At 61.6% G+C, this 25231-nt stretch overlaps 3 protein-coding genes across 10 annotated transcripts in view; all 3 read right to left on the bottom strand.

Annotated features, from left to right (window-relative positions):
* Positions 1-930: 930 nt before the first annotated feature.
* Positions 931-6014, bottom strand: REN (renin). The gene is made up of 10 exons (XM_075443295.1): positions 5914-6014; positions 5190-5346; positions 4946-5069; positions 4654-4772; positions 4286-4482; positions 3488-3496; positions 2981-3103; positions 2259-2403; positions 2067-2165; positions 931-1632 (listed from the first exon to the last, which is right to left on the bottom strand). The coding sequence occupies exons 1-10, from the start codon at positions 6012-6014 to the stop codon at positions 1471-1473; spliced, it is 1236 nt and encodes a 411-aa protein (XP_075299410.1). The 3' UTR covers positions 931-1470.
* Positions 6015-11641: 5627 nt separating this feature from the next.
* On the bottom strand, positions 11642-13393 carry GOLT1A (golgi transport 1A). Its single transcript, XM_075443007.1, has 5 exons — positions 13312-13393; positions 12648-12739; positions 12360-12538; positions 12131-12194; positions 11642-11957 (listed from the first exon to the last, which is right to left on the bottom strand). Exons 1-5 carry the CDS (start codon positions 13334-13336, stop codon positions 11919-11921), a joined length of 399 nt encoding a protein of 132 aa, XP_075299122.1. The 5' UTR covers positions 13337-13393; the 3' UTR covers positions 11642-11918.
* Positions 13394-14374: 981 nt separating this feature from the next.
* Positions 14375-25231, bottom strand: part of PLEKHA6 (pleckstrin homology domain containing A6) — a 49930-nt gene continuing 39073 nt past the window's right edge. For all 8 annotated transcript variants that reach the window (XM_075443285.1, XM_075443286.1, XM_075443281.1 and 5 more), the window contains 14 exons: positions 25041-25121; positions 24622-24771; positions 24080-24175; positions 23524-23635; positions 23228-23367; positions 22449-22598; positions 20627-20753; positions 20380-20489; positions 19893-20075; positions 19574-19738; positions 18178-18311; positions 17920-18062; positions 17117-17240; positions 14375-16596 (listed from right to left, as the gene is read on the bottom strand). In XM_075443285.1, coding sequence (XP_075299400.1) covers positions 17125-17240; positions 17920-18062; positions 18178-18311; positions 19574-19738; positions 19893-20075; positions 20380-20489; positions 20627-20753; positions 22449-22598; positions 23228-23367; positions 23524-23635; positions 24080-24175; positions 24622-24771; positions 25041-25121 — 1707 coding nt within the window. In that variant the 3' untranslated portion in view covers positions 14375-16596; positions 17117-17124. The remainder of the gene's footprint in view (positions 16597-17116; positions 17241-17919; positions 18063-18177; positions 18312-19573; positions 19739-19892; positions 20076-20379; positions 20490-20626; positions 20754-22448; positions 22599-23227; positions 23368-23523; positions 23636-24079; positions 24176-24621; positions 24772-25040; positions 25122-25231) is intronic.

The raw sequence follows: 25231 nt of genomic DNA, 5'->3' as shown, positions 1-25231 counted from the left end.
GCAGCAGCAGCCGTTTGGGTGCTGGCAAGGAGCATCGCTCTCCCCAGCGTCCCTGCAGCCTGAGAGGCAGCTCACGTCAGCCGGCGCTTCGGGCAGCGCCGGGAATTCATCAGCAGTCATCACTGGTGGCAGAAATGAGGATGAGAAGCTTCTGTCAGCCCTTGCACTCAGATGGTGGCTTGCTCCAGGCTCTGCTTGCGTTGTGCTCTGCTTTACAGGCACATTTCCCAGCGCTTGGCTGTGGACCATGGCACTCGCAGACCTGAGCTGGTCAAACCGGCGATGAGAGCCTGTCACAAACCACTCGGCACTGGGGAGAGCTTGGATTCGCAGCTGCTGGGCTGTAACTCGAAGCACCGCGCCTCTCCCGCAGAACTGGAAATGTCAGCCCCCAGCTGGGAAGCACTGGTCTGCCCGTCCTGCCAGGCCAGCCAGCACAGGGCTCGCAGCTCCAGCGCGCTCCCGCTGAGCATCTCCACACACGGCCGGGATGGAGACAAGCCTCTGGTTGTTAGCTGAAGTCGGCTTGGCAACAAGAACAGATCCAGGCACCGGGGCAACGAGAGCTGCCTTCCTGCTGGGATAAAGTCAGCCACCCTTCATCGGACCCACAGGCACCTTGCCCTCCCCAGGGAGGGGCAGAGCAGACGGACAGCCCTGTCCCTCTGTCCCCAGCGGTGCGACCAGTGGTCCTGAGCCCCCCACGGGAAGGCACGTGGAGGCACCGGTACCCCACACAGCAGCCCATCTCCTGCAGAAAGGGCTCATTTGCTGTTTGAAAAGAGCCCGGTATGCCTAGATGTAGATGCTGTGGTGCTAGCTGGGAGGCTATTTCACTCTTACGGAACAGGGCAGGGCATAAATGCAGCGTCTGCTGTGGCAAGTCCCAGCACAGGGACCGTTGTCCGGTTCCCATAATAAAACTCTCCGATCTCTCCCCTCTGCAAGAAGCAGCATCCACTCAGCGTCCTGTTGCTCTGAGATTGTTTAATACTAAAGTCACGGAGAGGGGCAGGGCTAACATCAGCTAAAACTATGATTAAACACAGCCAGATTATTTTTCTCCCGTTGAAAGAACACCACAAGCTGTACCAGCTCGTCCCTCCTCAGTCTGTCTGCAGCCGCCGGGCACCTCCACGCCAGGGGCTGGGTGCTCTGTTGCACATCACCCTAAAAGTCCCTGGAGGTGCAGCTCCGGGCACAGGATCCTGCTTCGATTTCCAGACTGAACACGCTCGCTAGGAGATGTATTTCAGGCTCGGTTCTCCCCGGCAGCAGAGACTCTCGGGAAGCAGAGCGGGGGTTTTGGAGTGGGAGAAGGTGAGGTTTTGCAGTTGCTTCAGTACAGAGAGGAGGTGGCTGAGCTGCAAGGAAACGCTGTTGTTCTTTGCACTTCAAATGGGGTTTTTCTCGGTGGTACTCTTGCCTCCAGGCTGGGTCTCCCACCCCTCTCCCCGGCCTCCCCAGCCGTCAGCGGGCCGTGGCAAAGCCGATGCGGTTGTTGCGTCGGTCGAATTTGGTGTAGTAGTGCCCGATGAAACTGGCACCCAGGATCCAGAGGGGACCAGCCGGGGGTGGGATGTCCAGCCCTGAGAAAGCCACCACGCAGACGTCCTCCCCGTACTGGGATTGCTGCAGAGAAGGTGAGACCCACGCGGTGATGGGGGTGCCGGGAGGAAGATCTCTACTGCAGCGTGCCCAAGGAAGGGACCCCCGGCTGTTGATCCCCAGCTCAACACCTTCTGCTTGGCCTCAACGTTCCTTCCTCCAGGAAGGAGGATCTCTGCCTGTCTCTGCTCCTTGCTGCTCACCCCAAATCTCCCCAAAACCACCCAAGGAAGCAGCAATAGGTTGGTCTGGCTCATCTGGACACCTCTGCCGAGCAGGAGGGTTTGGGGAAAAACAAGAAGCACCATTCTGGGGCTGATCTCAGCAGCTTTAGGGGAGCCAGGAGGGCGCAGGACGCTGCAGGAGAGCAGCACCCTGAGATGCACCGCTCTCCCAGGCAGACGCACCCGGCCTGGGGAAAGCCACCCTCCCGCCCCGCACGGAGGGATGCTGCTTACCCGGAGGGTGTAGGCTGAGCCGCTGAGCCCGTAGACCTTCCCGCCCAGGTGGAAGGAGATGTTGGGCAGCTGAGGGACTCGGTCGCAGTCCACCACATACTGCAGGAGGAGGAGACAGCTCTGAGCCCGTGTGCTGGGGGAGGGATGGGGTACGGGCAGGGACGTGGAGCGGGGCAGAGGGGGTTTGCTCACCTCTCCTTCAGCCATTTCGGCTGCCCCGATGGCTTTCATCAGCACAGAGACAGCGCCAGCCGGGCCGGTGATGTAGGACGCTCCCGTGTCGACAGCCACCGAGCACCCTTCCTTGCAGAACAGGATTTCAGCCCCTACGGACACGCTGGAGCGGGAGGGGAGAGGGGTGACCCTGGGTCTCCCACGGCAGCTGCAGCTTGGCTCCCAGGGCTGCGGGTGCCCGTGGGCGAACGTGCTGCATCCCTGCCCGGGGAACACCGCCCAAGCAGAGCATGTGCTGCTCCCAGTGCCCCCAGCACACAGACTCTCCAGAGGCACCGGGAACCCTCCCTTCACGCTTCTCCAACGTGAAAGCTAGGCTTCATCACGTGTGGTTTTTATTTTTTTTTAAATTAAACAAAGCAGAATTGTTTCAGTGCCTCACGCTGCTCCCTCAGGACTGAAGGGGGTTAAATTCTTCCACTGCAGCTTCCAAGCTGAATCAGCCCACGGTGCCACCCCCTCCGCATTCCCCAGCCCTGCTCCTCGCAGAGCATCCGCAGGGCTCCGCGCTGGAGGAACCGACCCCGCTCCCCTCCAGAGGGGAAAGCATCCACCAGCAGCACCCAGGGAAGACATGGCCCCGCTGACCACCTTCCCCAGCACCCAGCGAGCTTTCCCCGGGGCCACCCTCGCACCCCGGGAGGGTCACGGGACGAGACCGGTGCTGTGCCTGGCCTCACCCCTTCATGCTGATCTGCCAGTAGCCGCTCTTGCTGACGTTCAGGTAGTGGAAGTCTCCGGTGTAGTAGGCTGGGTCGCTGCCTCCGAGGATGATTTCCCCCCCGGGTCTCAGAGGAGTGTTCCTAGGGTGCAAAACACAGCGGAGTGATTCCCCCTCGGCCGCTGTCCCTGAAAAGACCGGGAGAAAGGACCAGCCCTGGGTCTGCGGCTCTGCTGACCCGGTTAGCAGCGGGTCGGAGCAATGCGGAGCAGAAGTAACCCCGAGTTAGTTCAGAGGGGTGCAAGAGTCCATAGGAGAGGGGGTGCCACATGCTGAGGTCTCGGTGCCGGCTCCTGTGCGTGCAGAGCCCGGCGAGGGGCTGCTGCGGGGTGTGAGCTCCTACGGACCCGGGCAGAGCTCGCCTGGGGCTGGCAGCACGAGCAGGGTCTGCTGCCCGGCCCCGGGGTGCACGGGTGACTGTTAGTGGGTGCTGTCTCGAGAGCGCTTGTGCTTTTCGTCTTCTTACTTCGAAGCTCTGCAAAGAGAGAGGAGCCCCGTAAGCCTGCGGTGCAAGGGCAGCTGCGTCCCTGGGGTGCCGAGGGGACCCAAGCGGCACCCAGAGAAGGCTGTGGTTGCAGCCAGCATCGTTAGGCTTCGTTATTGATGGATCCGCCTTTAGCAGAGGTAAAGCGCTGCCGTGCCTGCTTTAAGCATGAGTTTGTGGGTCTGTCTGTCACTGTGCACTGCCAGGCGCTGACCTGGGGCTGGGGGGGAGTGCTGGGGGGGGAAGCAGCGATCCTGCTCTGCCAGGACGGGCCCTCCTGCTGCTCCTACAGGATTTGGTGCTGCTGGGAAGAGGGGTGCTGGGGCACAGCAGCTTGGGGCAAGAAAAGAAAGGTGGGTTGACTGCTGGTGCAGGTTTTTCTCCAGCAGTTTTTTGGATTTTTTTTTAATTTTGCCCGTAGTTGAAGCTCTAAACCCACTCCTGGCTGCGACTGCCCCAGCCCCACGAGCAGAGCTGGTGACTTTGTGCAAACTGACAGTGATAAATGAGCGGGGAGTAGCTGCTCCCAGCCTCGGCACTCCCTGCCCAGCAGCTCCAGATAAGCGTCCACCTGGCTCTGCCTCTGGTGCTGCCTCATTCCACCCCAGCTCCTCCAGCCATCCCCCCCGCACCCATGGCCCCCACCCCACGTCCCACAGCCCCAGCCATGGCTCTTTCCCAGTCCCGAGACGCGAACCCAGCACTGCCGTGGCTGCAACGCCTGCGCCCTGCAGAGCAAACACCTCCCCAGCCCCGGCGCCTGCTCGCCGCGGGACCCACCGGCTGTAGTAGACGGAAAACACGTCCTCCTTGAGGATCTGCTGGGAGAGGATCCGGTCGAAGACGGGGGTGATGCCGTCGATGGCCTGGCTGGGGTAGCCCATGCCCAGCACCCCGTCAAACCTGGCAAAGATGAAGGGGAAGGCAGGCAGCGCCGTCGCCTCGGCGAAGACCTGGATGATGGGGATGTCTGATACCTGGGGAAGTGCACAAGCGTCCTTGCAGGGAGCTGGGGGGCTAAAGCCCCACCAGAAACCCCCCTACCCTTGGGTAACTGGGGATGCTCATATGGGGGAGCAAAGCCACGTGTGGACATCTTCTTGCTAAGCCAGCGTCTCCGGGTCTGTGAATTCAGGGCACACACTCACCATGACGATGTCCTGGCTGAGGAAGCCTTTGACGTTCCCGGTCCCATAGCGGATAGAGAAGCCCGTGCCGTTGGCTATGTACGTCCGTGACTTGACAGAGTCGTAGCGGCTGTGGGAAACTGGGGAGAGGCAGAAGGTGCAGCAGAGAAAGCAGCCGATGGACCCCCCTGTGCCAAGGTAAACCTGCCCAGCCCACTGTGAGCAGCCCTCGGGATGGAGGGACTCGCCCATGGTCGCTGAAGCTGGGGCTGGAGGGGGTCAGTGCTGCGTCCAGCCGTGCCCCCGTACTCACCACAGGCACTGTAGAGGGGGGAGCATTTGTGGGACGGCACCCACAGGTTGGCCGAGCCTGTGTCAAAAACCACCTTGAAGGTCTGTGCGGGGGTCCCGATGCTGATCTCGCCGAAATATTGGGTCTGGAAGAGCCACGGCACGGGGAGCATCGTGGGGGCACAGCAGACCCGAGCCCCCCAGCTGCAAACGCACCAGGGGTGGGACCCGAGGGGTGACAAATCCCCACGCAGGGAGAGACTCACATCCAGGTAGTTGGTGAGGAGTGTGGGAGCCGTCCCGTTTCGGGGACCCTCTGCGCCGCTGCGTCTGCTCTGCCTCAGCTCGGGGAAGACGTCGGACACCTTCACCCCCATCTCCTGGAGGGTCTGGCGGATGGAGGGCATCCTCCGCAGTGTGATCCTGCCGGGGGGCGAGGGCAGGGCTGGGCGGCCGGGGGAGCCCCCAGGTACTCACATGAGACCCCCCCCCAGCACTCTGCCTTGGGAAATCCAGCCAGGTGGCTCTAGATGGCAGCAGCTCCCCGCAGCACCCCGCATCCTGGGGCTGCCAGCCGGACCCCGGGGTGGGGTGGGGGGCTGCAGCAGGAGTGATGCTCCACAGCCCACCCGGGGCAGGGACCCCACCGGCACCGGGCAGCCACCCACGGGCTGAGCCCAGCCCCACACTTGGCTCGTTTGCTTTGCAAAAGAAACTCTTCTTCTTGGTCTCCTGGGTTATTTGGGAGACAGAGGTGCTGCTGAGCCAAGCGGTGCTCAAGGTAAGAGGAAGAGGAGCGAGGAAGAGCAGAGAGAGGAAGAGGAGCGAAGAAGAGCGGGTGTGCTAGCACAGAAAAGGAGAAGGAAGAGGGTTTCCCAGCACAGCAGGTACCGCAGGAGCGGGGTCCCATCGGTCCCCAGCACCCAAAGCCAAGGGGAGACAGCGAGACCCAAAACGTTGCGGGCCACCTGCAACGCGCACGCCCGCTACCTCTGCAAAGCCTGGGCTGGCGAGGGGAAGAAGCTGGCACCCCAGGTCACGGCCAAGACCACCAGACACTGCTGCACCCTCCCTCTGCGTCCGGCCGGCATCGCGCTCTCCCAGGGCTGTCGCCTCCTTCGCCAGCAGCCTCGGTGCCTCCCGGAGGGGAGGATGCTTTTATAGCCTGGGTTTCTGCATCCCTGGGGGTTTCTCCTCCCCGCTGCTGGCCGGGGGAGGGCTGGGGATCCCGCGGGCAGCACTGCGGGCAGGTAGCTGGGTGCTGACCGTGACGGCCCCTGCGGAGGGTGGCACGGCCAGGAGACCCCCGAGCCCGGTGGGCACAGCCAAGAAGGGTGGCTGGCAAGTGGAGCTGTGAACCCACGCTCCCTGCGGTTCGTAGCATCGCTACATGTCAGCACCCAGCTATTGCTAACACGGTGTGTGCAGGGCATGGGCCAAATGCCTGCTGGTGTCAGTCAGCAGAGCTGGTGGGTGATGCCGAGACAGTGGTGGTGGCTCAGGTCTAGATGGCAGGCTGGCTAAGGAGATGTCCCCGAGCTCCATGCTGCAGAGGAATGGGGGTTTTCCTCAAGGGCCCAGGGAGGGGAACAGCAAAGGGCGCTTGGTCACAGCCCCCTTGGCCACGCAGACACCAACTGCAAACCCACCAGACCCAAGGTCCTCATGGGGCTGTTCCGGGCACAGCGAGGGGGAAAAGCTCCCCCAGCTCTGTTAAACCAGTGAGGGAACAGAGCCTTAATACAGAGAACAGCTAAACTCATCGCAGTTGTTGCGTATGACAGCGGATCAAGGTACAAGCACCCGCAGCCCGGCCAGGCGCACCGTGCTGGGAGCAGCGGTCTGTTCTCTGCCCGGTACGAGCAGGATGCAGGGGAGCCCAGCACGGCTCTGGGTGCCCGAGCTACTGCGCCCAGCCCTGCCCTGCGTTTTGGCAGGGAGATGTTCCCAGGGAGACACACACAGGGAGCCGAGTGGCTCAAAACCCCGGGTGGGGGCTGCAGAGGACTCCTTCACACAAGGTGCATCACTGGTCCCCAGCTCACACGCGGCTGCGTTTCCCCAGCAGCACCCAGCCCAGGGGGGGTGGGTGCCGGATCAGGCCCTGCAGTTCCCAGCCCAGCGCTTGACCTCAGAGAACCTTGGTGGGAAATGACCGCCAAGGCAATAAAAATGTTCTTGGAAGAAACCTGACGACACACTTGCCCCTGCCTCGAAACCCCCAGCTACGCAACCGCGCCGGCACGCTCCTGCTGTGGGTGGGATTTGTTTAGGGCACTGCTGGCACCCTTGCCCATGGGACATCGGTGCAGGGAGGAGGGGTGAGGAGGACACCCCACAAGCTACAGAGAACTCCCCTCCAAAATCAGGGCTTGAACGCTCCTTCCCTGGGGGATTTTGGCTGCGGTGCTTGGAGCCAGGGGAAAGCTGACCTCGGTGGGCACCGAGGCTCTGCCCTGCGGGTCGCAGCCCCTCTCCCCTCAGCCCTGACGTCTTTTCCCACGCCAAGCCCTGGTGCTGCGTCACTCGGGGGAGCCTCGTGCCCTGGCGCAGGTTGCAGCAAGGTGCAGAGGTCAGGAGGCAGCAGCCCAGCCCAGGAGCTGCAGTGATGGAAGACTGAGCCTGGCAGGGAGCCACCAGACATAAATCCTCTTCCCGGGCATCCCATGGGCTCTGCCTGCTTTGCTGATCCCCATTCCCCCAAAGGAGAGGCCGGGACCGCAGTGTGACTTCAAAGGAAAGGCGCTGGGGGAAGGTGGTCCCAGGATGCGGGGCCGTGGGGCTCCGGTGTTTCCAACTCTGCTTTGCCCCAGGGCCAAGGGCAGGCACGGCCACAGAAGCCCCGAGGAGCATTGGATGTTCTGGACATGGCTTTCTCCTGGGAGGGACGGATGGATTCCTCTCTCGTGGGGCAGCCAGACTGGGATGCAGCTGGGAAGGGCGAAGGGCTGCGGGTACCAGGGAAAAGGCAGCACCAGCCCTTCCTTTCCAAGGGTTTGGCACCACGGGTCTTTTGAAGGGAAACCAAGGCATAAACAGGCAAAAACAACTTCCCCAAGGCCATCAGAGAACTGAGAGCTGTTGCCTTGCAGTGGCCAGCGCTAACCCTGAGGCTGATCTGCCTCACTGGCAGCTCCAGGGCTCGAGGATGCCGCTCGGTGCAGGACACCTTCCCCCAGCCAAGGAAAAACCCCACAATGCATTTCCCACTCACCTCCTCCATCAGCAAGCAGGGATGAGGAGCTGGTGCATGGGAGCAGCAACAGAAAGACCTGATGTAGGGCTTTAAATAACATGCAAAGGGTGCATTTTTGCACGGGGTTATAGGTACCAGGGGAGAGGGAAGGAGCATCGCTCCTCTGGCTCGAAGGGCTGGAGCAGGAGCCATGGTGAGGGCCAGGCTCTGCAGGGCAGCACAGGATGGACATCCACAGGGACATCAGCCAGCCCTGGGACCACACTGATTTTATTCCCAGCCCTTCAGGAGACCCAGACCTGCAGGGAGGATGCTTAGCTCTTCCCACGCAGCCTCAAAGCACCAGGCAGTTCCAACCCCAGCATCGCTTAACCTGGATGTGCAGTGACTGAAGGCAGGAGGCCATCAGGCAAGGCTGCAGCCTCCCTCCTCGATTCGCACGCTGCCGGGGGAAACCTGCTGCAGAGGGCTGGGGTTTCGTACAATTACTCATCCTGTAAAGAGCGGCTCATCTGGAGATAGCAGGGGAATGTTCTTAAGTTATTTCCCTGTCTGCTTTCAAGGAGTCAAACGATTGAGCTAAGAGTGAATTCAAGCAAAATGCTTTCCAGAGAGGAACAAATGCTTTCATGCGAGATAAATGTGTTCTTCTCTAGTGCTGGGCTGAACAAGCCATTTCTTAAAATAAAATCTGAAAGATTATGTACTTCCCTCTCTAAATAGAGTCATTAGGAAGTTTAACTGAATAATCTTGTTTCTTGAGGGATCTTTTAAAACAGTAAAACAAGGTAGAAGCATTTCTGCCCTTCCCACACATCTTACTTTCCTAGTTTGTGATTTTGTGGCTGGTAAAATCACACAAGGCTTGTGAGGATCCTTGTTCTGTATGACCGAAAACCTCGAGCACAAAAACAACTTTTGGGAAGGACCCCGAGGAGGCTCTGGATGGCACCAACACCAGGGGAATTCGCCCATTGACGTCAGCAGAGCCAGGGCTTTACCCAAAGTGTTTGCTTCAAACCAGAACTGCTCTGGCAGGGCACGCTGAAATCACAATTTACGGAACCAGAGGGAAAACAAAAACATTTTGCCACAAGAAGTTTCGGAAGCGCTGGCTGGGGAGAGCAGCGCCGGCTCTGGCTCGCTGCTGCCTGCTCCATCCCAGGGGCAGCTCGCAGCCGTTCCCCGGGTCTCTCGGCAGCGTGATGGGAAGCTTTCCTATGTCACCCAGGGACGATGCTCCATCCAAGCCTGAGCTTCCCAGCATCAAGAAGTGATGGGGGGACACCCCCACTCATCCACCCTTGCCGCTGTTGGGATGGGGGTGTTAAACAGGGGGGGAATCACATCACCCTGCATGTGCTGTCTCTAGGGCCACTCCTCTTTCTTCTGGTGAAGCCCTGAAGATGAGGCTTGACCAGAAAAAAGTTGCTCAACAGCCCAAGTTTTCAGCTGTGATGAAAAAAGACAGGGATTGCAGCTCAGGAGGCTGCAGCCCTCGCTTACCTGTGTGATGTCCAAGCCCACGCGTCCTCTCCCATTCCTCCTCCACAAGCAGCTGCCCAGCTCTCGCCCTGCTCCAAATCCCCCCCCGCTTACCATACAAGCTGGCCCTGACACCAGCAGGACTGAACCCACTCCTACCTTCCTCCTGCCCACAGCCGAGCTCTTGCTAGGAAGTTGCTAGCTCTTCCCCCCCACCCTTGATAACCTCACATTGCAGTCTGCACTCAGGGTAAAGGCTCCCCATCAAAACCAGCAGCTTCCCCTCAGCCAGCTCCCCCCAGGGCTGAGTAATTCTGCTTTGTAACCCTGGGGGGGGGGGGGGGGGGGTCTGCCCTGATTTATACCCACTGGGGAGCTCATCCTCTGTCACCTGCTGCTGGGGGTGGGGTCTGAGTGCCCGAATGAGTTACCCCACATCAGCTGAGCTCTCAGGGCAGCTCCCAGCTCTGCTCTCATCTGGTGCAAACCCACTGCAAACCCGGGCACCAGCGCAGTCCCTGCTAAGCGCCAGCAGGCACTGCCACCAGCTCAGTCAGGCTGCGCTTCAATCAAGAGGGAACAGGTTTAACTCAAACTCATTAATTAATTCTTGCAAGTGAAGGAGGGTATCTGCACAGGGACCGGCTTTGATGTGATTGTCTTGGTTTAATTAAACTCCTGCTTGCACCCAGCTTCCCAAGTCCTCATAGAAACCTGGCTCGCGTCCATTTAGCTTGTGTCTCTGATGGCACAGACCCGCTGAGTTATCCAACCAGTTCTCCAGCAGTGCTGGCTGCGCTCCTGGAGAGAGAACTTTCTGCAGCCCAGCAGAATATTGCCTTTAAAATTTTCTGATGTCAAGTTAGGAGAGCTCTGCACTGTCCTCAGATTCCCGCCTGCCATGAAGGTCTCCCAGTGAGTGGCCGCCCCTCGCACTGGGGGATGCTCGTCCTCCAGAGCATCCAGCAGCGCAGGTCCTGCCTCGAGCATGGTTTGAAAACGCCTGATGTACCTGGGCCTGAACGGCTCTTGAGGCCGAATCAGCTGCAGATGGGACACGGAGGGGACATGGTGGGCGATGCAAAGTGATGGGGTCCCAGCAGCCAGCCAAAACAGCCACTTTCTGTCCCAGCAGAAACAGGCTGGAAAGCAGCAGCTTCCCATTGCCCTCCCAGAAGGTTTGCTGGGGCTGTGCAGAGGTCCAGGTCACGGATAGGCAGCCGGCTTCCCCCAGCATCCATGCATGGCATTGGGGTGGGCATGGGGTGCTGGAGATGGTCCCCTGGCTCAACCCCTGGCAGAGCTGTCCTGGTGCCCACCACAGCCGTAGCTCCCATCATCTCCACCCTGCCAGGCAGCAGCCAGCGGGTCCAGCTCTGCTCCCTCCCCACCGCATCCTGCAGGAAGCAGGTCTATGGGAAATGTGAGTCCTGGCCCGTAACGCTCAGAGATACCAGTACTGTAACGCTGTGGATTTGCTCCAGACCCCCCTCCCAACCCAGCATCTCTCAATTAATTAATAACCCCAGTTGTCATTTGTTTTTTCATGGTCACTGAATTTGAACAGGATAATTTACTCTCCTCCGATCAGGTCATGAAATGTTAATGTGGTTTAATGGGTGTTTTCCTAACCTCCCCTGCCCTCTCCCGCGGCTCCCCGGGCTCTGGTCTCCGCAGCCCACATCCTGCGGGACGCGTGGGAAGGCAGTGCCATGGCCGCTGCCTGCGAGCCAGGGCTGCCCGCACTGGCCAGGGCTCGTGGCCAGGGCAGCCGGGGACAAGGCCACCAGAAGGTCCCCGTGCCACCTCCAAACTTGGCCATGGGAACGTCACCATGCCAGCTCCAACCATGGCCGTGGGAACGTCACCATGTCAGCTCTAACCATGGCCATGGGAAGACCCCCATGTCATCTTCTAGCTGTGCCATGGGAAGGTCCCTGTGCCATCTCCAACCATTGCCGTGATGCCTCTTGGTGACACTAAGAGAAGCCAGAGCTGGAGCAAGCCCTGAGCCACAGCAAAAGAGCCCAGTCTGAGTTTGGTCTCAGACACAATTTTTAATTAAATCTTTCAACAGAGGGAAACAAAAAGAATAAAATAACGCTAGTAATTCCAGCAGCCTGTCTGGCACAGCGTTTGGGCCCCGGAGCCCTGCTCAGGAGCTGCTCTCAGGAGCTCCGTCCCCACAGCGGGGGTGGCTCCAGCTGGCACCGAGGGTCCCAAGGCCGAGAGAGGCAACAGCTCACTGCGGGAGAGCCGGACCCAGGGCTCGCCTGCGCCGTCCCATCTCCTGCAATTCAGCCTGTCTCGCAGGTCACACCACGGAGCTGCTGTCTCCCATCTTCTGCAAGAGCTGTAACAGGGACAGATCCTGATTAGCAGTAAAATCCTCCAGTGCATCCTTGGGAGGATGTGGAGAGACAGTGGTGACCTTCCCTGTCCGGTCCCAACCATGGCAATCGGGATTGGTATCACCCAAGGACTGCAAACCCTGTCTGGGAGAACTGTGCCCAGCACCCTACTCACCTTGCTCAGCACAGGGATGTTTGCCAGAGAGCCCAAAAACCCGAAAGCCACTGGGAAAAAACTCCTGCGTTGAAACAAAAGTCTCTGTTAAGCTCCGTGCCAGGATTTTGCCAGGATGGGAGCACTGGGGGCTCTGCCCGGGTCTGCAGGGCACGAGGCTCGCCCAGCTCCTGCTCTCCAGCCTGGGGCACCCATGCCACGTCGGGGAGTTGGGTGCTGAGGGACAGACCTGAAGAGGGTGAAGAAGCCATAAGCCTCCAGCAGCATGCCCAGGAGGGGCCACCGCATGAGGACGACGACGATCCCCCCGAGGAAGAAGCTGGTGCCCTTCAGCTTTGGCCGCTGGAAGAAGAAGTTGAAGGTCCTTTTGAAGCCAATGATGAAGACCAAGCCAGAGAGGAAGAGTATCTGAGAGGATGAAGGGGAGCAGGTCAGAGAAGCCCTGCTCAGACAGACCCTTTGCTCCAACCTGGGCACCAGTGCCTGCTGTAGGGAGCCCCGGCCCCGCTGTACTCACGTTCCCAAAGGCCAGAAGCACCGAGTCGAAGTACAAGAGCATCCCAAACAAGATGAAGAAGAGGCCGAAGCCAACCAGTCCCACGCCGATCCCTGCGGAGGATGGGAGGAGGACTGAGACGGGGGCTCGGGCACACAGCTCAGGTCTCACCTTGGGCTGTGTTCGCGATCCTTAACACCTCCCTGGCCCATTCCCTCCCAGAAATGTGCTTTGGATTTCTCACCAAAGCTTGGAAGCAGCCTTTCCACTTGCCCAAGCCCTGGGGAGGCTGTTAGTCGCTCTAGAACCACCCCCCGCTGCCCGATAAAGAATAAACCAGAAAGAAAAAATAAACAGGGAGGTCATCTCCAGCTCTTTTCTAAACAGTTGCACGAAGGTTGTTGGTGCAGGTGATGCTCTCCAGACGAGCCAGGCATCTCCCTGGCTGCTGATCCCAGTGCAGACCTGCAGTGCTGGTCGCCACACGCAGCCCTGCCTGGTCCCCAGCTCCCAGCCCAGCACCGGGATGGGGTTTGCCATTGCACCCTCTCCCTGCCCCGGCATCCCCAGCCAGCAGCCTCCAGCGCCGGCTTGGCACCATGGATCATCCCCACGGTGTGTCCTGGTCCCCGCGGGGATGGGCATCGCCACCGGGACGCGGCCACCCCACCCCACGCCCGCTTACGCTGGGAGTCGGTCAGAGACACCATCTTGCCGGCGACGGGGCTGGGCGAGGGCGGCCGCCCTTCCACGCGCCTCCCCGGCAGTGACCCTTGGAAAGGCCTTTAGTCCCCACGTCATCCTGCAAATCATTAACAGAATCACAGAATCACAGAATCACAGAATGGTAGGGGTTGGAAGGGACCTCTGTGGATCATCTAGTCCAAGCACCTCCTTCGGGGGGGACGCAGTGGCCAGGCATGGCTGCAGGGTGACATACGGGGGCTGGTGGCTGTGGTCTCTGCCAGGTTCTGCCCTCCCTGCCCCAGCCTGTGTGTCCTCCCTGGGAAGGGATCCCCAAACCAGGGGGATGAGTGCGGCTGTGGTGTCCCTCGGGCTGTCCGGGTGGTACCCGGGGCACCGTGAACCCCCAGGTCACCGGCACAGCATCGTCACTGGGCAGGGACGGTCCCAGCTCGCAGCCAGGCTGCCCCATGGGAGAGGGGAGCCTTGGCCCCTGCTGTGCCCCAGCCCCATGCAAGCCCCTGTCCCTGGGGTCTGCTGCCCAGTGCAGGGCTGATGGCTTGGCCAGACCCGCTGCCTGTGGCCGACACAGGGTCCCTGCAGGGCTTGTGTCACCCCCGAGCCACCCCACGGGGACCTTCACACCCACGTCCCTCAGGAAAGCCCGCAGGGACCAGCTCCACACATTCACAAACCACTTATATTCCTCGACTTTATACAAACTTGACAGGTACAAATGTGGTTTTTTTATTCCTCCATGAGGGCTGGCTATCGAGCAGACACATCTCAAATAAACTCCATGGGGGAAACGACCCCCCAAAACAGGGAGAGGGAGGAGAAGGTGCCACCAGCCCTGGAACGAGCTACGGGCAAGGCGAGACCCTTCCTGAGGGGTTGAGATGCTGTAGCCATTCGTCCTCTGCCTCCTTGGTCGAATATTAAAATGGTTTCCTGAGGTCACCTCTAGACAAAAGACACCGACACGTCGCTGTTTCTTAGATACTTTTATTTCTCTAACACTAGCAAAAAAACCCAGAAAACAAATGCCTCCCTTCCCACCCTCCCCAGTGCATAAATAGATTTCCTCCCGATGCAAATCCTTTCTCAGTTACAAGTCACTGGTATATGAAGTGTTATGAAAAATAACCAAAATAAAATTAAGAATTAAGTTTTGTTTTCTTTTAAAAAAAAAACTACCAGAATAATGACCACGGGGTTCCACAAAGGGCAGCCTTCAGGTCCCGGTGCACAGGGCTGCGCTCACAGCTCGGGGAAGGAGCTCGCCGCGGCTCCGGGCACACCGGGGCAGGGGCACCGGGATGCTCCGTGTCCCCTCCGGTCCCCAGAGATGGGAGGAATTGCTGCCTGGGGTCTGCACGTCCCCTCGGCTCCCTCTGCGTGGGCCACAGCCGTGCACCGTGGTCCCCAGCACGTCCCCAGCACGTCCCTGCAGCCGGTGTAAGCGGGGTCTGCCCCGGTTACATGGGCTGGGGAGCTCGCCTGGCCACCACGCCGCTGCGCTCAGGGACAGGGAAATAAAAGCGTCATCTCTTAAAACTTACAGTCTCTTTATATTTTATTTTAAATAAATTTGCTTTTAATAAAAGCAGAAAAAATATATATATTTTTTAAATAGGTTTTTTTTTCTTTTTTTTTTTATTTTTTCTCTGATAAATCGGCAAAGAATTTGCTTTTGTAACTCGTTGGCAGGGCTGGTGCCAACAACCCTGCGGAGAGAGAGATTAGCACAAAACAGTACCTCCCAGAAAAGAAGAGAAAAACAAATATAGATATATATTATAAATGTATAATTTCCATAAAACATATATTAAGGCATGTAATAGCAAAATAAAGGGCCAGCTTTATGAGCTAAGAGGGCTGCGGGAGGCTCGGCAGCGGAGCGGGACTTGGGGCTCCTGGGATCCTACCAGTATTGCTAAGACGGGGTGCGCGGGGGCAAGGGGGACACGGGGGGTGGGGGGGGTGCGGGGCAGGGGTCCTGGTGGGCATCAGCGTCAGGGTAGCAGGAAAAGAGCTGCAGGATGGGTGGTACCCAGCTCCTCACTCCATCCCCCTCGCCCACCCCAGCCCGGCCGGGGCAGCCCTGCCGACCTCACAACCTCACGTGGGATTCCACTTTTCCAGTCAGAACCAGCATTTTTTTCCCTCCCTGCAGAAAGTTAAAGAAAAGAGTAACCTTGCTACAGGAAAACCAAACAAATCGAAGGGGCTGGAGTGCAACGGCAAGGTCTTGGGGCTGGATGTGGTGCCAGATTTTCAGAGGGGCTGAGACAGCGGTGACGGCGGGACGGGGGGCAGCCGTGGTGCCACTCCCCGTGCCCAGGACGAGCCCTGCTGCTACCGCCTGGCCCCAAGCCCCTTCACTGTCGCTGTCCCCATCCACCGCAGAGGGATCCCTGCCAAGCCCGCAGCTTTGCTGTCCCACCTCGCGCCCCAGCTTCCCACACTTCTCCTCTGCTCCCGTGCAACATCCCCATCCCTGCCCAGACCTCCTGCTCCGTGCCAGCGGCGTGCCGGTGCCCCGGGCAGCCCTCGTATCACCTCGATCCTGAGCACATCGCTCCCCTGGGCACCTCCGTGTCCTCCCCCCGGTCCCATCTCCATCCGTCCTGTCCCTGACACAGCTCCTTCTTCCTCCTGCTGAGCCACCAGCATGAGGAGCAATGGGTCAGGCCAGGCTCTACTGGCAGCTACCCCCAGCCAGATGGATGCTAAAAGCAGGTTCAGGGCAAAGGGAGGGGAAGAGGCGCCCGAGGAGCAGAGATGGAGCATCCAAGTCCAGCATAAGGTGGAAGCACCATCCATGGTGGGGACTGGCCAGTCTCCACCCAGAAGAGCCCCTTCTCGGACCTTTGGGAGACCAACGCATCAGCACATGGGGCCCGGGGAGTCCTACGCTCCCCCAGGGCTGCCCCGGCAGGGAGACAGCCGCTGCAGATACCCCTGCCCGCTGTCCACGCAAGCCTGACACCCAGGACACCGTCGACCTGTCCCCATGCCAGCTGGCAGCGCGGGGGCATCTTGGGGACCACGCTCCAGCCGACAACTTCCCGGCACCCCCCATGTCTCCTCCGGGCTGGGGCAGAGCGGCTGGCGCTGCCGGCGATGCACGTCCCTCTCGGCTGTGCCGGGTGGTCTCACCGTCGGTGGGAGGGAAGGGGGTCCGGGTGAACCGAAAACGATGGCGAGAGGTTCGGTGTCATGTCGGGGTGCTAAAACGTGGCCCCGTGGAACTTGATGGCACCGGCAGCAGCCAGGGCTTGAGCTGGAGGGAGAGGAGAGCCAGGCTGAGCTATGTGTGCGGTGGCCAGCGGTGGGGAAGCCCCTCTGCCCACCCCACAGCCCCCTCCTGCCCTCCTCAGAGGAACACCCAGTGCAGATTTGGCTCCGTGACCTCAGCAGCCTGGGGGAACCGCCAACCGAGCAGGGGGACACTGCGTCCCCCCAGTTTGCAGCCACCACTGTGGAGGTGCCATGGCAGATGTCCCCCAGAGCCTGGCCTCGAGACCCCCTGCTTTCGCTCTGTGCGTGGGTCCCCTGCCCACAGCAGCCTGCCGAGCGCCCCTGCCCACACTGGGGTCCCTGGCTGACTCAGCCCAGGGGGGCTTCGCCGTGGAGGACACTTGCGCTTGGTCCATGGGAGGAGACGGGGCTGACGTGGCTCGGGAGACGTTAGCTGGAGCAAGCAGCGATGGACAGACACCGGGTGCAGAGGAGGCACCCCCCCACCCGGCCCCCCGGGATGGAGAGAGGATGGGATGAAGTACGAGAGAAGAGGTGCTTACTTCATGGCTCAGACACGCATAAAATGGCTGTTGTCGGCGACCCGGGATGGTTCAGACGAGAGGGGGTTGGTCGGTGGAGTCGGGGAGGCTGGGGAGGTGGGAGGGCTTGGGGTAGCGCATTGAGCTGGAAACAAGAAATGGGAGAAGGGCGTGAAGAACACCAGCTGCCGGCAGCGGCGAGGGGAAGGAGGCGACCCAGCGAGAGGTTAGCGGAGGGGAGCAGAGGGAGAGGAAGGCAGCGGGGAAGCAAGCGCGGTCAGGACAAGCAAGCCACAGCGGTGCCCGGCCGCAGCACGCACACGTGAGCTCCCCACGGGCTCCTCATGGACAAGGCTCGGCGTGCCACCGCGCCGCACGGCCAGCGCTCCCGTCCTGCAGCCTGGCCAACGCTTCCAATCACAGAATCATTAAGGTTGGAGAAAAAACCTCTAAGATCATCAAGCCCAACCGTCAACCCACCGCCACCAAGCCTACTGACGTGTGCGAGGTGCTGCAACCGGCGCCCGGGTGAAGCGGCCGCTCTGTCCGGCGATGCTCAGCGCTGTCGCAGGGGAAGGCACCGCGGGCATCACCGGGCCGGCTCTCCCACTGCGCAGGGATTCTCTGCTCCAGGAGCGATGCAGCCCGCTCTCCTGCCCGCATCGGCCCCTCGTTCCTGCTGCCTGCCCAGCCCATCAGCCCGTCCTGCATCCAGCCTGTCCTGCCCTCGCCGCTCCTGCCCGCCCGGCGTGTGACACTACCTGCGGTCCCCAACCCCGCAGGGCTGGCAGGCTCCCACCCTCCGTGCCCGCCCCATGCCTTACCCGAGAGCATGCGGCCCCGGCGAGAGGCCTCGGCAGCCAGAGCACACGAGATCTCTATCCTCTTCTCCTGCTCCTGCAGCTGGGTCTCGGGGTCCTGGGGGGTGTCCACCTCCCCCTCGCCCAGGGGGATGACGTTCTGCAGGCTGCGCAGAGCACCGGGCATCAGCACCCATGTCTGGCCTCAGTGGGACGGGGATGGGGTGCAGGTGGGTGGTGGGGTGCACCCCAGGCTGGCCGACATGGGCACAGCAGCCTCACCTGGATTTGGCAATGAGGGTCTTGATCCTTTCCACCTTCTTCTGCTTCTCCTTCATCTCCTCGGGGCTGAGTGGCGTGTCGGGCTCCAGTTCCACGTACCGCTCAGGGATGAGGACTTTGTCCGGCGTGGAGAGCTGGGCACAGCGGCAAGGGCTGAGCCGAGCGCCAGCACCGGGGACCCATCCCCATGCCAGCACCCACCTTCCCCACTCACTCCCAGCCCCCAGCACCCGCCTGGGCAAAGACAGCCCCTGGCCGGGCAGAGCCAGTGGCTCCAGGATCCTCAACACAGGTGGATGGATTCACAGAATCGCAGAATGTTCGGGGCTGGCAGGGACCTCTGTGGGTCACCCAGCCCAACCCCCTGCCCAAGCAGGGTCACCCAGAGCAGGCTGCACAGCACCGCGGCCAGGCGGGGCTGGAATATCTCCAGAGAAGGAGACTCCACAGCCTCCCTGGGCAGCCTGGGCCAGGGCTCCGTCACCCTCAGAGGGAAGAAGTTCTTCCTCATCTTCAGCTGGAGCTTCCTCTGCTTCAGTTTGTGCGCGTTGCCCCTTGTCCTGTCGCTGGGCACCACTGGAAAGAGTCTGGCCCCATCCTCCTGACCCCCACCCTGCAGATATTTATGGGCATTTCTAAGGTCCCCTCGCAGCCTTCTCTTCTCCAGGCTGAACAAGCCCAGCTCCCTCAGCCTCTCCTCGTAGGAGAGATGCTCCAGTCCCCTCATCATCCTCGTAGCCCTCCGCTGGACTCTCTCCAGTAGCTCTTCATCTTTCTTGAACTGCGGAGCCCAGAACTGGACACAGCACTGCAGATGGGGCCTCACCAGGGCAGAGCAGAGGAGGAGGAGAACCTCCCTCGACCTGCTGGCCACACTCCTCTTGATGCACCCCAGGAGACCACTCACCTTCTTGGCAACCAGGGCACGCTGCTGGCTCATGGTCAACCTGTTGTCCACCAGGACACCCAGGTCCCTCTCCCCAGAGCTGCTCTCCAGCAGCTCTGCCCCAGCCTGTACTGGTGCCTGGGGTTGTTCCTCCCCAGGTGCAGGACCCTGCCCTTGCACTGGTTGAACCTCATCAGGTTCCTCTCTGCCCAACTCTCCAGCCTGTCCAGGTCTTGCTGAACGGCAGCACAGCCTTCTGATGTATCTACCACTCCTCCCAGTTTTGTATCATCAGCAAACTTGCTGAGGGTACACTCTAACTCTTCATCCAGGTCATTGATGAAGAAGCTGAACAAGACTGGGCCGAGTACTGACCCCAGGGGGACACCACTAGTTACCGGCCTCCAATTAGACTCAGCGCCGCTGATGATTAACCCCCTGGCGCAGGGTGCAGAGGGTGGGATGCCCCATGCCCAGGCTGCCAGCTCCCCCGGGCCAGCCCGTCCTCACCTCCTTGTTGATGTCCACGTCGTAGTGCTGCGGCTCCAGCTCCGTCTTGCGCAGCCGGGCGATCTCCTCCTGGGGTGTCTCGTAGACCTTGCCAGGATCATCGGAACGCAGCGCTGCTTCCAGGTCAGAGATGTCCACCTCATGGACACTGCGGTGCCGACGCACCTGCGAGGGACCCCAGCCCCGCTGAGCCCCCTTGGGCTGGCACGCTGTCCTCTTCCCCACCCCTCATCGTCCCCTCTGCTCCATCAGGGACCTCAGGCACCCTGCAAAGCAAAGGCCGGTTTGCCCCAGCCCCATGGCCGACGCAGGGACTCACCACCTTGTAGGAGGTGGGTGCCTTCGTGCCGGGGGTGTCGGGCTGCTGGCTGCTGGGGAGCTGCAGGCTGCGCCGCTTCTCCTTCATCGAGCCGCTCTGGTGGCGTTTCATGCGGTCGATCTGCTCCTCCACGCTCATCTTCACCTTCGTCTCGGTGGCGAACACGGCGCTCTTCGGTCTCTCCTGGGGAAAGCCCGGCCCCATGGTCAGGCACCTTGCCCGCAGCAGGGTCCAGCCCTGTCCGCCCAGCGCTGCAGCCCCCACCCCGCCCAGCGCCGCAGCCCCCACCCCGCCCAGCGCCGCAGCCCTCTGCAATGGGGCTGCTCAGCCCACTCCTGGGGCAGGAGTAAGGCGCTGAGGGGGGTCCTAAGGAGCTGGATGCTGAGATGTGGAGCCATGCAGCGATGGGCTCCCCTCCACCCAACAACACAGTCCCCCAATCTGCTAGCCCAGCCCTGTCACCCCGGCCCCTCGACACAAGCCCTACCCGGGAGCTGAGCCCGTTGGCCATGCCGCCGCCATTCCTCCTTGGCACGCCGGCTGCGGGCACCACCTCCTCCTCCGCCGGAGACTTGGTCCTGGGGGGGACGATGCCCACTGCGAAGCAAACCAAAACCCCATGCTGAACCCCCAGCCAGGGACCAAGGGCAGGGTCCCAGCAAGACGCCGGCTGCTCCCAGTGGGCACGAGGAGCCCGCTGGGGCAGGACCCGCTGTGCTGTCCTGGTGCCGTACCCTTGTTGAGAGCCGCTTGCTTCTCCGCCTCCAGCTCCTGACGGCTCTGCAGGAGCCCCTCGGCCGGGGGTCCGGGGGGAGCCGCTCGCTGCACCTCCTTCTTGCTCTGCTCAAAGCTCAGCTTGGACTGCGGGGGAAAGCAGGTCCCCGGTGAGACCCTGTCCTGCCCGGGGGCCATGCTCTGCCTGGGGATCGACCTGCTGCTCTCCGCAGACACGGGGTGACAGACAGCCCGCAGACACGCTCCCGGGAGCGGACGGACACACAGACACCAGCCAGGCAGCACCAGCACACGCCAAACGTGTGGGGAGAGGGGCTGGCAGGGCTCTGCAGCTCTCACCCCTGCTACGTCCCAGCCCGCCGGGGCTGGGCACTGATCACCATCCCCACAGGACAGGCTCCTGCCTGGGAAAGGCTTCCTGCAGGGGTGTCGAGCCCACCGCATCTCGGCAGTGACACCCGCAAGCCCCAGGATGGGGACACCCTGGCTCTGCGCCGGACTCCAGCAAGATCTCATGCCCGAAGGAGGGGATGGGGTCCCACGGGGGCAGAAGTCAGCGGCAGAGAGCGAGCAAGGGGCCATTTTCAGGGTCCTTCCCTCCTGGGCCACAGCCTGGTGTGACGGAGGGGTACGTACGGCAAGCAGCCACGCAGCCCGGCATGCCCCTCTCAACGGGCACCCTGACAGCCCTCACACCCCGTGGACCAGCAGGCAGCCACGACTGCACGGCTGCCGGAGACGCTGCTTGCGCTCGCAGCGGGGTCCGTGACCCTTCCCAGCTCAGCACGGCCGCCGTTTGCCAGTGCCAGCCCCTGCGTGCAGGCACCCGGACCCCCCCGCCGCAGGGACACTTCTGTCTCCTGGTGTCCCAACCTGGCCCCTTCTCCCGGCGGGAGCACGGCCAAGGCATTACCAGGAATCCCAAATCTGGGGTTGCCCTGGGTGGGCAGTAGTTGGGAGGGGGGATCACCCCCATCAGCAGAGCTTGCCAGTGCTACACGGCGGGGAGCGGCGCCGGGGAAGGACAGCGAGAGGCGAGGGCAGAGGAAAGCAGAGAGGCTGATACGGGGGGGCTGCTGCCGCTTCGGGGGCTGCCCAGGAGGAGCCAGTCCCTGTCCTGAGCGAGAGCAGTGGGCCATGAATGTGGGCTACGAGGATGATGAGGGGCCTGGAGCATCTCTCCTATGAGGAGAGGCTGAGGGAGCTGGGCTTGTTCAGCCTGGAGAAGAGAAGGTTGAGAGGGGACCTTAGAAATGCCTCTAAATATCTGCAGGGTGGGGGTCAGGAGGACGGGGCCAGACTCTTTCCAGTGGTGCCCAGCGACAGGACAAGGGGCAACGGGCACAAACTGAAGCAGAGGAAGCTCCAGCTGAAGATGAGGAAGAACTTCTTCCCTCTGAGGGTGACAGAGCCCTGGCCCAGGCTGCCCAGGGAGGTTGTGGAGTCTCCTTCTCTGGAGATATTCAAGCTCTGCCTGGACGTGGTGCTGTGCAGCCTGCTCTGGGTGACCCTGCTTGGGCAGGGGGTTGGACTGGGTGACCCACAGAGGTCCCTTCCAACCCTAAACATTCTGTGATTCTGTGACCTGGCAGGGACAGGAGGGCCACAGCAAGGCTGCCAGGTGGGTGGACATTGCCCATTGCTGCCCTTGGAGATGACAGGGACCAGCCACATGCTGCTGTCCCCTAGCCAAGTGCCACCTCCATGCTGTCCCCAGGGTAGAGGGTCAGCAGCCCCATCGCCCGTCTCGTCCTGATGATGCCTCGGGGAGGACGGGGACGTGGCCGCTGCTGCAGGGCTGCTCTGGAGAGGTTTCGGTACCTGTCCCCTCTTCGCCTCGGCGCCTTGCTGCCAGGAAGGGGAGGTGGGGTACGGCCAGAGGCGACTCTCGCCAGGGAGCGGAGGAACGGTCGGAGGAGACTCCAGGGGTACGTAGGACTTGGGGAGGGGAGGTCGAGGCGGGCCTGGTTCCTGGGGTGGAGAGGAGCATGAGGCATGAGAGCAGAGACACTGAGAGCCGGGAAGGAAGAGAGAGTTAGAAAAAGATCCAGACAACACACAGTGGAAGCATCAAGCCAAGGAAAGGAGGAGGGAGAGCAGCTGGCCGCTGCTCCCGGGGCCCCGTGGTCTCCATGTCCCCATGCAGAGAGCGACAGTGCTTCCCATCTCACCGCTGCACATCCTCGGGGCAGTGGGGCCGGAGTTCTCAAGTCCCCAAATCGCACCCTAAACTTCGCATGGATGAAGGTGAGACCAGTACTGCTGGACCCCGAGCCAGGGTAAGCAAGAGGGGACCACGGTGGCAGCAGGAGCTGGTCCTGAAGACAAAGGCTGGAGCTGAGCAGGTCTCAGCCTTCAGGGCTGCTTGAGGCAGGAGCCCAAAGGTTGCAAAGCCCAGCTGTAGCCCCTGCAAGGGACCACGGACCCAAATGTCACCGCAGGACACCACAGCCCATGCACGTGGCCAAAACGGTGTCCCCAGGCAGAGCCACGAGGAAACCCAGCTGAGCTCTGTGCCTGGTGCCCACCCGTGCCCCAGGAGCCAGGCTGGGGACCCAACGGTGGCAAAGGGCTCCCTAGGGACGCCCCGGCACACTCACCTCGCCGGGTCCGGGCTTGGTGGGCGAGCCCTGGGAGCCGGAGACGAGGGAGAAGGGGCTGAGGGGGCTGGTGAGGCTGGCCGAGCTCAGGGGGCTGGCAGGGCTGTTGGAGCTGTACGTCCCCGAGGGGCCGATGGCCACTGCGGAGAAGAGCAGAAATCAGTGCGTGAACCAGGTCCTCCCTCCACCAGCCAGGTGCTGCCGTCTGCCCCGTGGCAGCCCAGGCACCGGGGACGTCCCAAGCCACAGCACGCTGGGGCTTGTGCTGCGTAAGGGCAGGCACAGACCCTGCTCACCTCTGTGCTTGGCAGTGTCCGTGCCACGGGACGGGTTGTTCTTCCTCAGCCCCTCCATCACATCCTGGATCCGCCAGATCTCCTTCTGGATCTGCCGGTTGAGCATTTCGTTCTGGTGGGCAGAAAGGCGGCGGTCAGAGTGGCTCCCGTCGCTGCCAGCCCCGCTGCACCCCAGCCCCGAGCCAAGCTGTGGGACCGGGGGCGGCTGAGCCTTCAAGCCCACCACACGTCTCCTGCCAGGAGCCATCGTTCCGCTCCCCTGGCCACCTGCCGTGGGGTGGGGGGAGCTGACAGAGCCCCAGCAGCATGGGGACCACTGGGCTGCAGCCCCTCGATGGCACCCAGCTGCCCACGGTTCCCTGTGCCCTTGCTGGTGGCCAAAGCAGGACACGGAGAGCTGAGCATGGAGCAGCCACTTGCAAACTGGCTCCTTGGAAGGAACCAGGGAACTTCCACCTCCACGGGGCTGGTGGGGGGATGCCGGGTCTGGGAGGGGGACACTGGGGATGACATGGGGATGCTAGGGCTGGGAGGGGGACCCCAGGGGCCGGCTCACCTGGATGTCCAGGTTCAGCTGCTCCCAGAGGTCGTCGTGCAGGGCGGACACCTCGCTCTCCAGGCTCTCGTACTCAGCAGTGCTGTTCGCCAAGGCCTGGGGGGGAAAGATGTGGGGGGTTAAGGGGGTCTTTGGCTGCTTTCTGCCCCAGCTGCCAGCAGCCCTGAGAACCCAGGAAAGCACGAGGACGCTGCACCCAACCAACCCACCCCAAGCCGTGGAGGGGCCAGCAGTCGGCGGGGACCAGCTCTGCTGTGCCCAGCCAGGCTGTGCCCGTGGGGGGTCCCAGTGCTGGCACACCGGGCACAGCACCGCGGGGCAGCCGGAGACGGAAGCAGGAGCTGAGATGGCTCTGGGCACGTGTGCCAGCTCGGCACCACGAGGGTTAATTCGCTTTGTCCCCAGCAAAGGACTTTGACTTGTCTGGGTCCCCAGCCAACCCAGGGGATTTTCCTTGTTGTTTTTTTTTTTTACAGGAAGGGAGAAAAGGGCTCATGGCGGGTGGGGAGAGCCCCACAGCCAGGGACCGCAGAGCCCGTTACCGTGCTGGCCTGCGACAGCTCCACGCGGATGTTGATGAGCTGGTTCTGGAGCGACTCCTTCTTGTGCAGCAGCTTCTCTGGGTAGGCGGGCTGGCTCCCGAACATCTCCAGCTCCTGGTGCGTCCCCATTAGGGCACTCTCCAGGCTCTCCTGGGGGGGACAGGAGGGAGATGAAGCTGTGAGGGTCTGACTGGTGCAGGAGCTGCAGTCCCTCTCCTCAACAGGCCATTAACACACAGAGAGTCCCAGGACTGTGGTATGGCCAGGGCATCTCCTCCAGCTCAGAAGTGTCCCCGCTGAGTTGTCCCCAAGAGAGCAGGACATGTCGCTTCCTCGCCACGAAGGTGCTGCCTAGGCACAGCCATCGCCTTGCAGCCAGGTTCATCCCCGGACAGCCACTCGAGCCACACACCACGTACCTTCTCTGCTCGGAGCTGCTGCACCAGCCTCTCCTGCTCCCGCAGCACCTTGTTCTGCTCACAGAGCTTCCCCAGCAGCTTCTGTCCCCGGGAGGGAAAGAGAAAAGGAGAGGATGAGAGCGCAGAAACGGGGTGTGCGGGGTGCACCCATGCAAATGTGCTCAGCCAGAGCCAAGTCCCCCAGGAGAGAC

Source organism: Opisthocomus hoazin, chromosome 25 (genome assembly GCF_030867145.1).
Source record: "Opisthocomus hoazin isolate bOpiHoa1 chromosome 25, bOpiHoa1.hap1, whole genome shotgun sequence".
NCBI lineage: Eukaryota > Metazoa > Chordata > Aves > Opisthocomiformes > Opisthocomidae > Opisthocomus > Opisthocomus hoazin.
Note: the sequence above shows the minus strand (reverse complement) of the source record. Positions and strands in the feature narration are given on the sequence as shown.

Excerpts from the sequence above, each read along its gene's own strand:
- GOLT1A (XM_075443007.1), bottom strand. The coding sequence starts at position 13,336 with ATGGTGTCTCTGACCGACTCCCAGC. Across the intron at positions 12,740-13,311 it reads GTCTCTGACCGACTCCCAGC|GGATCGGCGTGGGACTGGTT; the intron begins GTAAGCGGGCGT and ends CATCCTCCGCAG. Across the intron at positions 12,195-12,359 it reads GGCTTCTTCACCCTCTTCAG|GAGTTTTTTCCCAGTGGCTT; the intron begins GTCTGTCCCTCA and ends GTTTCAACGCAG.
- REN (XM_075443295.1), bottom strand. The coding sequence starts at position 6,014 with ATGCCGGCCGGACGCAGAGGGAGGGTGCAGCAGTGTCTGGTGGTCTTG. Across the intron at positions 4,773-4,945 it reads CCCCCTCTACAGTGCCTGTG|TTTCCCACAGCCGCTACGAC; the intron begins GTGAGTACGGGG and ends GCCTCTCCCCAG. Across the intron at positions 2,404-2,980 it reads TGGCAGATCAGCATGAAGGG|CGTGTCCGTAGGGGCTGAAA; the intron begins GTGAGGCCAGGC and ends CTCCCGCTCCAG.